The sequence below is a fragment of the Octopus sinensis genome, linkage group LG11 (genome assembly GCF_006345805.1).
Source record: "Octopus sinensis linkage group LG11, ASM634580v1, whole genome shotgun sequence".
Lineage (NCBI taxonomy): Eukaryota > Metazoa > Mollusca > Cephalopoda > Octopoda > Octopodidae > Octopus > Octopus sinensis.
Window position 1 is genome coordinate 63,413,735 of NC_043007.1, and position 13,391 is coordinate 63,427,125.

Consider the following 13,391-nt stretch of genomic DNA (forward strand, 5'->3'; position numbering starts at 1 on the left):
CTTGGAAAAAATTGTCATTAATGCTAATGAATTTTTTATGGCAGTAATTTCAATAGATTAAGTTATTAGTCTACACTCAAATATAATATTCTTGTTCTTTATGGAAGTCAAACTAAAATAAACTGATTGTCTATTATATTTTAAGGTCTACACAGTTTTATTCCTAGACATTATTTCAACTGCATATAGTATACTCAAACATGGCTTAAGCCTTATATTTTTACAAAAACTAAAAGGGAAAGTTTTGCTTTTACCATAGACATTAGCAATGTGAATGAAGTGAAACAGCTTTAACTAAAAATCCAAAATGAGTCAGACTTAGCTTGCTAGGAGAACAACAATAATAAAAAAAAAGGAGTGGTAAAGGACTACTATATTTGCAGATTAGCAGCAGCAGCAATAGCAGTAGCAGTTTCACATCACTGCTTACTTGATACATAATAATCATCTGTAGCAACAACAACAGCTTTCTGAATGTTATCTCCATTATATCACAGTCATGGACGATAATATCTCTTCACAACTTATGAGAATGTTATTTTCCTAAATAAAGATCTGAGATCATACTAAACCAAATGGAAAAATGATCAGAGGTCTTTATACTCTATTACATAGTCTGTGATAGACTAGAAAACTTTACAAGAGCAGTCCAATGATTTTTATTTGGCTTGTTACCTGACCCACACCCCTTAATATCTGAAAATCTATTCTACATAGTTAAGAGATGAAAAAGAGCTATTTTTGTTCCTTTATATATATTCTTTTCTTTTACTTGTGTCAGTCATTTGACTGCGGCAATGCTGGAGCCCTGCCTTTAGTTGAACAAATTGACTCCAGGACTTATTGTTTGTAAGCCTAGTACTTATTCTATCAGTTTCTATTGCCGAACTGCTAAGTTACAGGGATGTAAACACACCACCATTATAAAAAATTATTTAGAATACCCAGAAATGTGCTTTATTATTCAAAATTTCAAATGCCCATAACCCACATCAGATGATTTTACTTAAGATTTAAATAGAGTATGGATTATTTTCTTAAACCAGCATTGGAATGTTACAAAATGAGTTGTTTTCAAGACACAAGGACAACTGTATTTGAAGGGGATAAAGTTGATATAATCAGTCTTTGGAAGTTATCTTATTGACCCACACACCTCCAGTGGATAAAAGACACTTCCAGCTCCAGTGGAATTTGAACTATGAATAATGAGAAACTAAATTCAATAAAAGAAATGTGGTCATCTTCACTACTCTTACATTGTGATAGTAAAATGAAATTCATGCCAACTATGAATACACTTCTAAGTATTGTTGTAATATTTCCTATAAATGAACAAAAGCATATTTTTGCTTTGTTACTGTCCTTGAGAAAAGGATGGCATTCAATTTTTCTTTTCTGAAATCCATATCTGTGTGGTTTTGCAAGAAATAATTTCCCTTTTAACTATTAAGATTTTATGAGAAGGTAAAGAATTTCCTTAGAGTCAATAAAAACTTCTATTTTTCATAAATAAAGTTAATTTTAAGTATACTAAATCACTGTGAAATAACAAACTTCAAAACAGTTCCCCCACCCCAAGAAATACACTAAAATAACTATGCAAATGGTTGTGAATAAAATAAAGACAATACATTTGAATGACAGTATATTATTTTTATATATTATAGATGTATACACTGAATAATTCTTATTACTAACGTATATTTAGTACATTTGAAATATACAACAATAATAGGATGAAATTTCTATGACCCCTTGTACACATCTAACAAATACATATTTACTGTTAGTTGACCAAACACTACTTACTAGTAACTGGCAAATCCAGTTTCTCACAAGTTATATGAATAAAATAATGTAACTTGAGTTATGAATATTTATTATATTGATCTTGATTTAAGGAAATTAAAACAAAAGTTTGCCTTAATTGGTTTATGGTTTTTCTTGCACACTTTTAATGTTAGTATTAAAAGAATAACAGTTTCCAGTGTCTAGCCAGACAAAGGGCTTTCTGAGCTCTGTATAATTCATTTAAAAAGAAAATATCTTCCTTCAATAATGATTACTTTTACTGTGAATTGACAGATCAAAAAAAAGAAAAAAGAAAAAATGCATCCAAACATCCAAAAAATGGATTTGAAAGAAAATAGAGATAAAATGGGAACATGAAAAATAAAAGATTTCATTTGTTCCAATAGCAGAGTTCAGGTTTTCCACTAGTAGACAACCTTTTTAACAGATCATGTTTTATCTACTCTGAAACACTAGTATTTCAATATTTACTTCATCAGAACGAAATTTCAAAGTTGTTTCCTCTTTCAATCTATATAATTTAATTCCCTTAAATCGGTATATTTCTGTAGATGTACTTGACAATTATACTTCATATAATTTCTAAACTTAAATCTATGCTATTTTCATAACAAAACTCCTGGTGTTTTTCTTTTCTTTTCATTATAAGCAAAAAGCAAAGTGTTTGTAAATCTCAATCACTGAAGAATGATACAGTTTTCTCAAGATTTTATTCTTTTACATATACTGTTATATAAACTGATACTTTTTATATATCAATCATCCAAACAAAATTTTGTTTAAAGAGAAAATATTTTTTATATTAATAACATCTGGAATTCTTTTGAATGGATCAGACACTATGATTAAATATTTTCAATACATCAACTAAATCACAAAAATAATTATATAAATTATAACTCAAATTTTTGGTTTTTAACCAAGATAATCTATGAGGTATGGACACAATTTTCCAGTCAATGTGCCAATTTCTTTTCATGCATGAGTTCAGATGCACATCACAGATCTTGTACCCAATTCAAGACTTGTATAAAATGTTAATATAGATATATTTAGATTTTTACATGTGAGATTAAGAAGTTCACTTCCCAACCACAGTTCAGTCCCACTGTGGCACCTTGAGCAAGTGTTTTCTACTACACCGCCACATTGATCAAAAACTTGTAAGTAGGTTTGATAGATGGAAATTGAAAGCCCATCATATGTATATATAAAATGTCACCAGCATACAAGAGTATCATTCATTTATAATCTTCTGTGAAAGCATGTCCAGCTATTCTGCTGTTTCTATGTTCAAAGGACTAGAGGAAATATTACCTTACTCAGAAATAGGTGTGAGTTGGTTATAAGAAAGGTGCCCAGCTGCAGAAAAATCTGGCTCAACAAATTTTGTCTAATCCATGTAAGCATGGAAAAGTGGACTTTAAATCATTAATGATGAGGATATAATAAAAAACAATGTAAGTATTGCATATTTTAATGAGATTTTTATGACTTGATTTTTTCATACTTTGAATATTTAGAGTAAATTTGTTACTGAGAGAGTAGGAAATTCTTCAAATCTGAATCAGTTAATCACAACTTTATTTTGATTTATTTTATCAGTTTCATGAATGAAAATATTTGTTCACATGACTCAAGAGTATTTGGAACGAGAAAATTTCATTTTTAATAAAGAATTTGTTTTTAAGGCAGTAAATTCTATTTGTATGTCAATAGTCATTTTCAGGATTTAAGTAAGTAAAAATAGGTTTAGATTTTTTTGACATCTTTTTGTGAAAATTGGCATTATCTTCAGTGCATTATACTTTGCTTTTAAGTATGAAAACTGGTTCAAATCTGCATTTTCTGGTTGAGCTTTAATTTTATTTATTTCGAATGTCTTGATATCATATATTAAGCTAAGAAACAATTTGTTCTTGCCAGTAGTTTCAATTTTGATTATTGAGACAGTAGTGACAGTTAAGTCAAATAGCCAATTGTTTTCACATAAAAAGACTTTCTTCAGGCAGCTCAGTTTTCTCTTCTAGATTATAGACCTGCCCTCAAAGAACCCAGCAAACCTCACAATCAAAGACAAGATCACTATAATCCTAATCTAACATTTCACAACATTCTCCAAATTCTCATTTGCTTAATGCTTTGTCTCATACATTCCACAACCTGATACTGATGTCAGATACTATTCATTTTCCTTGAAATGACTCAAAATCAAAAGTTCTTCACAGACAAAAATTGCTATTAATTACTCTTTTAAAACTGCATAATTAGGCTATATAACATATGTTAGATGATTCATACAAAGATAAAGATATCAAGTACAAACATAAAAAAAGCCATTCAGTTGCTCAGATACATCACAAGTAAGTTCTTTGGTTTATTTCATAGTTATTTTCTTTGAGAGAGCAAATATTTTTATTATTGAGACACTTTGCAAATAAGGCCTAACAATTTCTTACCCATCAAGTAAAGGCTTCCATTTTTTGACCAATGCTACAGCAATTTCATCAACTTTTTATAAATATATTATCGTCTATTTTTGATTTCTTCCTTTTTCTGAATCACATGCCTTTTTTGTTACTCAAGACTAAGTAATAGCTTTGGTTTTCATTTTATTTTAGGTTGATGTGTTTGTAGTATCTTCAAGATCATGTCTTCTATTAAGTGAGAAACTTATCATAAACATTGCACAACAGCTTTCATAAAGAACTTGTTGATAAGAGCTCACTTTCTCCTCTGTTTATTCACTTCACACTATCACATTTTTATTTTGAGCTGTGCTGAATAATGTAAGCATAAGACTTAATTTTTTTTAAATAAAGTACTAATCAGCAAATGTTTACAAAAGACTAATGAAATTTAGCCCTGTAGCATAGTAGTTTCAACTGCAAACTAACTAGCAAAAAGTTGCAACAATCCTGTGCAGGCAGTTGCCTCAGGATGAAACAAGTATCAAATGTATACTGAACAATTATGGATGGTATGCAATGGGCCATTTCATCCAGTGCACCATTTTTTGTGCATGTGCCATAAGTTGGCCATATCTGATCCATACTTATATCTCAATGCTGTAAATATTTTTGTAATATAATTTATGTTCATGAAAAACGATTAATGTTTTAGGCAAGTGAGGTAAAAAGTTTTAGCAGTCATGCTTTTGTCCAGGACATTTTCAGTATACATGATTAAGTATCATTTGGGAATAAAAAAATAAAAACATTTGTCAAGTAACCTACTAAAGTAATCTCTTTTCTTTAATTCTGAATTATGTCTATATAATATATATTACCTTACATGTTTTTTAGTTATGCTTCATAGATTTTTTCTGTTAGATTTTAATTCTGTGTATGCAGAATCATTAAGCTAAATATACTATACGATGAAGTCTATTAACAGGATAAAAATTACTTTCTTTCTTTTCTGTCATTTGAAAAGAACAAAATGTTTTTAACAGTTATTCATATATAATTAGAATGGCCACTTTAGTTTCACATGAAGTGATATATTTAAAATGTATACATGTCTCTTACACAAACTGCAGTTATATGCAATTCAAAAAATTTGGCTGAGTTGTTATTATCTACTATATTTATAAAATATCCCTAGATATATAACTGATAAATCTCTAAGAATGCTACAGCAATATTTGATTATTTTAGGAAATAATTCTGAAATGATTGATGTCACACACACACACATTATTGAATTAGTACAGATTTCAAGTAATAATCTCAAAATCTGAATTCAACGACAGCAAAGCAAAATTTTCATTTTGTACACTCTCAAAATCTGGTAACACACTTTAATGATAAGCACCACCACAATATTAAGGTTCACGCTGAATAAATTCAAAGATTAAGTCTTTAAAAATCAAATGGATGAAATGAATAAAAAAAAAGATTAGAAAAAAAAAACAAGTAACCAAAAGAAAAACACACATACACATCACAACAAGAATAACAGCAAATCATAAAGTCCTTTTAAAAGAAGTTACAACCTAATCAGAACACAATAAGTTCCCATAGTCTTTAATTCCTTATCTCAAAAAATATCTATGAATACTTGATTCAAAGTAAAATTCTTTATCTTCATTAGTCACATTTTGTGTATAATCATTAAGGAAGCAGAGTTGAAGGGTTACTTAAATGATTAATAAACTTAGAATTCATGAAACCTGCTTTTTACTAACAATGTAAAATGTAAATTATAAAACTATATATATATATATATATATATAAGGATGAAAATGAATTATGACTGCTTCTGTTTTTACAGTCTTTTTGTTAGAAAATAGGGCTATTATTAGCACCTAAATTATTCACTTTGATTATGATTCCTGTTTGATTTCATCAAGAAAGATGAAATGAAGCAAACAGGATAAGACTTGAAAAATATGAAGTTCTCTTTCACAACTCTCTGTACTAAATAAATAATATCAACAAAATATATTTCCTCTGCAATAAATAATGTAGAAGTAAAGGTTTTAATAAGAATAATATGATAGTTAAGATATGACAAGGTTTCTGGACTTAAAAGATTCCAGATGAACATGGAAAATAACTAAGGCCATAATTAAACAGGTTAATTTTACTTCACCTTGTTCTTTACAAACATTTTAAAAGCTTCCAATCAACTCTTTAGTTATTTCATATAAATTTTTAACAACTTTTTTTAATTATGAATTTTATCATTAGTGTATGGTAAGAACCAACAACTATATAACTGGATGCCTTTGCTGCTATAAATATTGTACTAGTCCAAATGATTAAAATAAGTTTTAGGAGTTATACTTATTTACATAATGCTAGATGATAAATTTAATAATCTTAATATTCTATATAACAAAGTTATAATCATAAACAGTCTTTAAATCTTAAGATCATAAGCTTAAAACCCCACCAGTGCAGAAATCAAGTTATTCAATATGTTCCAAATAAAAGTTTGTTAGAAAATGGAGTTTAGATTATGAAACCAAATTCCTTATTATATGTACAAAACTACAAATTACATGGTGAAGTTTAAAGCTTAAATGTATCATTTTTAAATGGATGCTGTTTTGATTACTTTAAACAATAAGGTTAAATTATTAAAACTTAAATTTTTTAAGATGTTCTCATAATACTTATTTTTATAAACTACATTGAAGATTGTATTTGGGGCAAAAGACCAGGCAGTTATTATGATATTGCTCGTTCACAATAACAAAAGAATTACAAAATTAGCTAGAACAATTCAGGTAGTTTTTGGAAGAAAAACATATGAATGACACAGAAAATGAGCTGTGCTACTGATGAAACATGTTAAGTTTAATTTGAAACTTAAACTCTAAGCCAAGTTGAACTATTTTTCCAATTATTAGAAACCAATATTAAAACCAAGTACCTTAAAAGATAATTACAGAAATATAAAACTTCATTCAATTTTCACCATAAAGCTATCAGGCAAAACAAATACAAATAACAAAAGAATCAAAATAATATAAGCTACAAATTTTTATAAGACTATAAAATTATTTTCTAAGAATAAATAATTTAAGAAACAATCCAAATTCAAAAGCAAATAAAAAAAATATTTTTTATTATAGTTGAATTTTCACAGTGTTAAAATAGGTAAAAACTAGTAAAGACACTATGTATATCTGAAAATAATTTCTTTAAAGGCTTTAAAAATTATTGCCTTTCTTCATAACTTGCACAAATCAAATAATTGCTAATCTATTTGTCTCATCAATATATTTCCTAACATTAGATAAAGAAATACTTGAGTATAACTTTATTATGAAGGTGATTTAATAAGCAATGCACAATATTTCAAAAACAAGACATACAATGCATTAATGGGTTTTGAATAATTATTCACAATTTTGCAAGCACATATCATTTTACACACATATCATTTTCAAATAAAGACAACAACAAAAATATGAAAGATGGAAAATCTACAATATATACACTACCTAACATTATAACTAGATACATATCAAACATATGTACCTCAACTTGATTACTACTGATTGGACAACATAAAATATTTTAAAAGTGATTTAAAAAATTGTTTTTTAATGTTTCTATTCTATTGAAAATATATAAGTGCTGATTTTCATTACAGCTGAATGTGAATTCTAAGTAGAAGATTTTTAAAAAAATCAAAAACATTCATTTGGAGGAAAGGATGACAATATGTAACTGAAACAATTACAAGTAACTTTACAAGAATATAGATGTCATAACTTTACAATATGGTATTAGACAATATTTCATGCATGTATTCATTTGTTGAGATGAAGAAATACATTTGTTTTTCTTAGTAATGATATGCATGCTACAGGGGAACCAGATAAAAATACTTGCCCTGAATTGAATCTTTCAAAGCCTTGTGTACTGAAAGAGAGATACTGATAAGAAGAGTGATTCAAAAATATTTTTAAGGATTTAAAAAATAGCTTATTGTCATAAAAAGGAAATAATTTTTCTAAAATTTTCAAATAAAATGTATCAACACGGTTACATTTCCCAGTTATTCCAGTGGAATGTATACCATTCCTAAAGTATATTTGCTAGCTAAATTTATGTATTGTTTATTGTGAGTACGCTATTCTTTCTTGAGAGTATTTGTCCTTCCAGGTTCGAGAATTTCTCACTACATGCTTACAACTTATTTGTTATGAATATCTCCAGTCACACTTTTAACCCTTTCTAAAAGCATGAACAGGCAATCATCTAAATATCTTCATACCTTTCCATCCCAGTCTTATTTTGCATATGTTTGCTTAAAGAGAAAACCATATATTTTTTTAATTCTTTTACTTGTTTCAGTCATTTGACTGCAGCCATGCTGGAGCAGCACCTTAAAAGGTATTTAGTCAAAGAAATTAACCCCAAGGCTTATTCTTTGTAAGCCTAGTACTTATGCTATCAGTCTCTTTTGTTGAACTTCTAAGTTACAGGGATGTAAACACACCAACATCAGTTGTCAAATGATGGTGGAGGGATACACACACACACACAAACAGGCTTCTTTTAGTTTCCATCTACCAAATCCACTCACAAGGCTTTGGTCACCCTGAGGCTATAGTGGAAGACACTTACCCAAGGTGCCATGCAGTGGGACAGAAGCTGGAACCATGTGGCTGGGAAGCAAACTTCTTACTACACTATTTTCAAAGCATATTTAGTTTATTTCTGACAGCGTCATCAATCTTTATCTTTATGTAAAACACTTAAGGTCTCTGCATGATAGACAAAGAGTGAAAGTGAATCTGGAATGTGGCATAATTGATATAGGGTTTTCTACATTTCTTTCTTTCTTTCAACTACACAAGAGTGTGTGGAAAAGTTCCTGACTCTAAGGGTATCACAAAAGGCCTGATTGGAGGCCCAACCTTTCAAGCTTTTTTCAGAGCTTAGAAAAACTGAACGATCACTGTGATAAGTGTGTGAATCTGAGAGGGGAATATGTTGGATAAAATCATAATTAACTGATCCTCTTGTATTTTTTTTCACCCAAAGCCAGGAACTTTTCAGCACCTCCTCATAATCTTTTAACTGGTAGAAACTCTTTACAGCAACAGTAAAAATATAAATGAATTAGTTACAAACTCGTTAAAATATTAAATACTGAATTACTAATTTTAAAAAAATTCATAATTTCAACATTTATTGTTGACACATCTCTAGAACAAAATAAATTTGAGCTAATGTAGGGGCTGCTTATCTTGCAATAAAGTTTCTTCTAACTTCCTTGCCATCTTTAAAAATGAGACTAAAACCAAGAATATTCAGACAGAACTGGATGGAAGTACTCAGCAACAAGAAATTAACATGCAAATTTTAAAAATTTGACAAAAATAAATAAATAGCAATAAAATGAAGTGAATGGTAACTAAAAATTAACTAATTAACTAGGCAAATTAACCACATCCAAAGGACAATTGCTGAGGTTGGTGAAAGCCAGTCTCTTTCAAAGAATAATTACAGATGGCAATGAGAACTTAACAACATTAATGAGATAGTAAGAAGAAATTGTGTATGGATTGGTTAGCAATTAAAGAAATGGTTTGGATTGCATAGCTATTATCATCAGCTTTCAAGTGAAAATAACTAAGACAAGGTTAAGATGCACAAATTTCTAACCATAAAGTAATTAACCTGTAATTGACTGTATGATAATGTTTTATATAAACCAATTAAAATTCATTTGTCCGTTTAATTTCTGTAAAGAAATACAATAGCTAAGTGGTTTGCTTACTAAACCATTGTCCAAAATGTCACAAAAATTTAAACTCTATGACTGAACTATTTTACTTAGTTTACTTAACAGAAAATAGTTACCACTCCCTGGCTTAAGACTAAATTTTAAAAAAGCATTAGTAAAGGTCATAAAAACTCCTGCTCTAAAATTTCAGGCAAGTGAAATTTATAGAAGCTTTGAAGCTATGTTTGCAGAGAGTAAAAAATGAAAAAGTAAAAAAAAAAAATTTTTAGATTATTTGAATATATGATAATAAACTGCCTACTTAGTCTATGTTAAAAAAGAGAAATTGACAAGATAATTTTCACACTAAACTTGGCTCTCCTCTTTTATTTATCCTGAAACCATTTGAAGAACCAGAACAGAACTCGGGTAGTTAAAAGTTAAATATTTAAGTTTCTATCTTGTACATCACTATTTAAAATTTAAATTATGTCAGGACTGCCACTTCTTATAGGTTTCACGAGGTATCAATAATGAAATCCAGTCATTTCAATCAACTTCACAATATGCTCAAAAATGTTATGTTCCCTCTTAATTAATGTACTAAATAAAAACAAGTTTTTTTACAAAATAAGTTGAGCATAAGCAAAATGAGAATGCAGTTTGGAATCAGAATTACTTGCTGATGTATGTAACAAGATGATCCTGAAATGTGATTGGAAAATATCTAACAAAAATGTTGCTATAAATTGATGATAAAAAGTATCCTTGGTATAAATAAATCAAAGACTTCAGAGAAAGTGTTTAGATCAGATGTATGAAAACTGAACTTCACAGGTAATACAGATTATACACATAATCAGTGACAGATGTGTTTAAAATAATCATAAACATATATCCATCTTAGAAATTACCCTTAAAAATAGAATAAGTTTAAGAAAAAAATTTTAATATTTGTCCTTTTTTTAATTTCTATATTATAATGTGTTTCTGTTTAACTATCAACTTTTGAAAAATTCCTAGTACAATATAAAAATGGCCAAGAACTACTTTATTGTGCTTCTCTTTGTTAAATGTAACAGCAATTAGACAGTAATTGAATGGTTTCACACAACATTCCCTCTTTGAAGAATGAGTTTTGTTTTCAGATGACACACATTAACCTCAAAACACAAATATGCAGAGGTTGATCATAAGGGTCAGTGCAAGAGAATGAAATTGCAGGTTTTTGATGTTAAAAGTATAACTTGTAGACTTGCATAAGACCAAAACCAGCTATTAGGAAGCAAAGACATTTATTATCCAGTGATAGTCAGAAATAGGTTACAAGGTAACACAGGCAGTACCTAGGTCAATTTTAATTATGTGGAAGTGTGAAAAGCCAGAACATACTAGTAAATCTGCTATTTACTTCAGAAACATTCTTTAGTAGGTAAGGTGAAAGAGTGGTATATCTTTCAAGACAGAACATGTTTTTCGACTCATAAGTTATACTAAAACAGAAAATAACTGAATAAATTATTTCATTAGCTAATGTGTAAATCTTATATCAGATATATATACATAGAAAAAAAATGGTTAAGAATACATTAAAAAGTATGAAAGTTCAAAGGAAAATTTTTTTTCAATTTTTGCTGTTTTTTGTTTCAGTCATTGGACTGTGGCCATGCTGGGACACTGCCTTGTAGAGTTTAGTCGAACAAGTCAATCCCAGAAACAATTTTTTATTTATGGTACTTATTCTATAGGTCTTTTTTGCCAAACTGCGAAGTAAAGGAGAGGTAAACAAATCAATACAATTTGTCACACATTGGGAATGGGACAATCACAAAAATATATACATACACATGTGTGTGCGTGTGTGCATGTTTACGACAAGTTTCATCATCATTGTTAAACTCCCACTTTTCTATGCTTGCATGGGTCAGATGGAATTTGTTGAGACATTTTCTATCACTGGATACCCTTTTCTATCATCAATCTCGCCTGTTTCCAAGCAAGATAATATTTTCCCATTGTCAGACAAGTTTCCAAGGAAGACTGGTAACAGTATTGCTTGTATGACAGTGATGCTTGTTTGCATGATGCTAAGACAAGGGTACACAAACACATGTGCATATATACAATGGGCTTCTTTCAGTTTTCCTTTACCAAATTCACTTAGAAAGCTTTGGTTGGCCCAGAGATATAGTCAAATATACTTGCCTATTGTGCTACACAATGGGACTGAACCAATGACCACACAGCTGGGAAGCAAGCTTTTCAATCACACAAGCATGCCTGTAGCTAATTTATAACCCATGAACTGAGAGTCCTATTTATTTGACATTTTCTTCTCTAAACACTTAAAAGTATTTAATTATAAAAGAAAAAAAATAGATCTATTTCTCTATAATCTAATCAACTTACAAGAACAATTTAAAATATTTGCTTTTTTTTTTTCCTGTCAAAGATAATTAGGTTTATTTAAATAAATCACTAACAACAATTTTACTAATAAGTCACACAGTAAAAATTCTTCCTCATTAAAAGAACAAGTATGACTAAGTGGTGAATAACATGTTCAGTCAAGTTAAAACGCCACTGAAACAAGTTGGGGCAAACAATTGTTTTGAGACTGTGTCAAGTATGACTAAGTGGTGAATAACATGTTCAGTCAAGTTAAAACGCCACTGAAACAAGTTGGGGCAAACAATTGTTTTGAGACTGTGCTCAAATTGTGGTGTAGAGAGAGAGAGGAAGGAAGAGTGAAAAAGTAATTTGGAACATAGAACTACTGCAAAAATGTAGTACCCTTTTAACTTTCAAATAGAATTAAACAAAATAGGCATTTGATTTTTTGAAAATAAAATGTGACAAAACTATCTTATTTTTAAGTGAATGTAACTAGATTCTTGAGCTAACTAATTTGTATTTGTAAAATTATAAGGTTGTATTTTAACATTAATACTTGTGTAATAACCCCAATGAAGATGTTTAACTTTGTCTAGTTTTGTTCTACTATTGAGACAGGAGTATACCTTATAATTGTCGGGAAAGTATTTCCTTAGCTTCAAGTTTTGGACTGAAACAGAGTGGCATGACATCTAATGTTTGGTCCTTTCATCCAAACCACATTCACTAGTCTCTCTCTCTCCACTTTTCATAAAATTTCTCTCCACCTTTGTTATATGTGATATATACAAGAGTTAAAGAGAGTTTCATCAGCAATTAAAAGACTCATCTTCAATTCTTTCAGCCTCTGCTATCACTGTGATCAGACAGTTAGAGTAGACTGTAGAAAACTGCCTACTTAGTCTATGTTAAAAAAGAGAAATTGACAAGATAATTTTCACACTAAACTTGGCTGTCCTCTTCTATTTATCCTGAAACCATTTGAAGAA

General features: G+C 29.2%; 1 protein-coding gene across 12 annotated transcripts in view; it reads right to left on the reverse strand.

Moving 5' to 3' along the window:
* Positions 1-13,391, reverse strand: part of LOC115217556 (girdin) — a 180,609-nt gene that overhangs the window by 142,691 nt on the left and 24,527 nt on the right. For 11 of the 12 annotated variants that reach the window (XM_036507587.1, XM_036507585.1, XM_036507583.1 and 8 more), the window contains one exon: positions 8,166-8,195. The exons of the other annotated variant lie outside the window; for it this stretch is intronic. In XM_036507587.1, the coding sequence (XP_036363480.1) occupies positions 8,166-8,195 (30 nt within the window). The remainder of the gene's footprint in view (positions 1-8,165; positions 8,196-13,391) is intronic. 12 annotated transcript variants of the gene reach the window in all.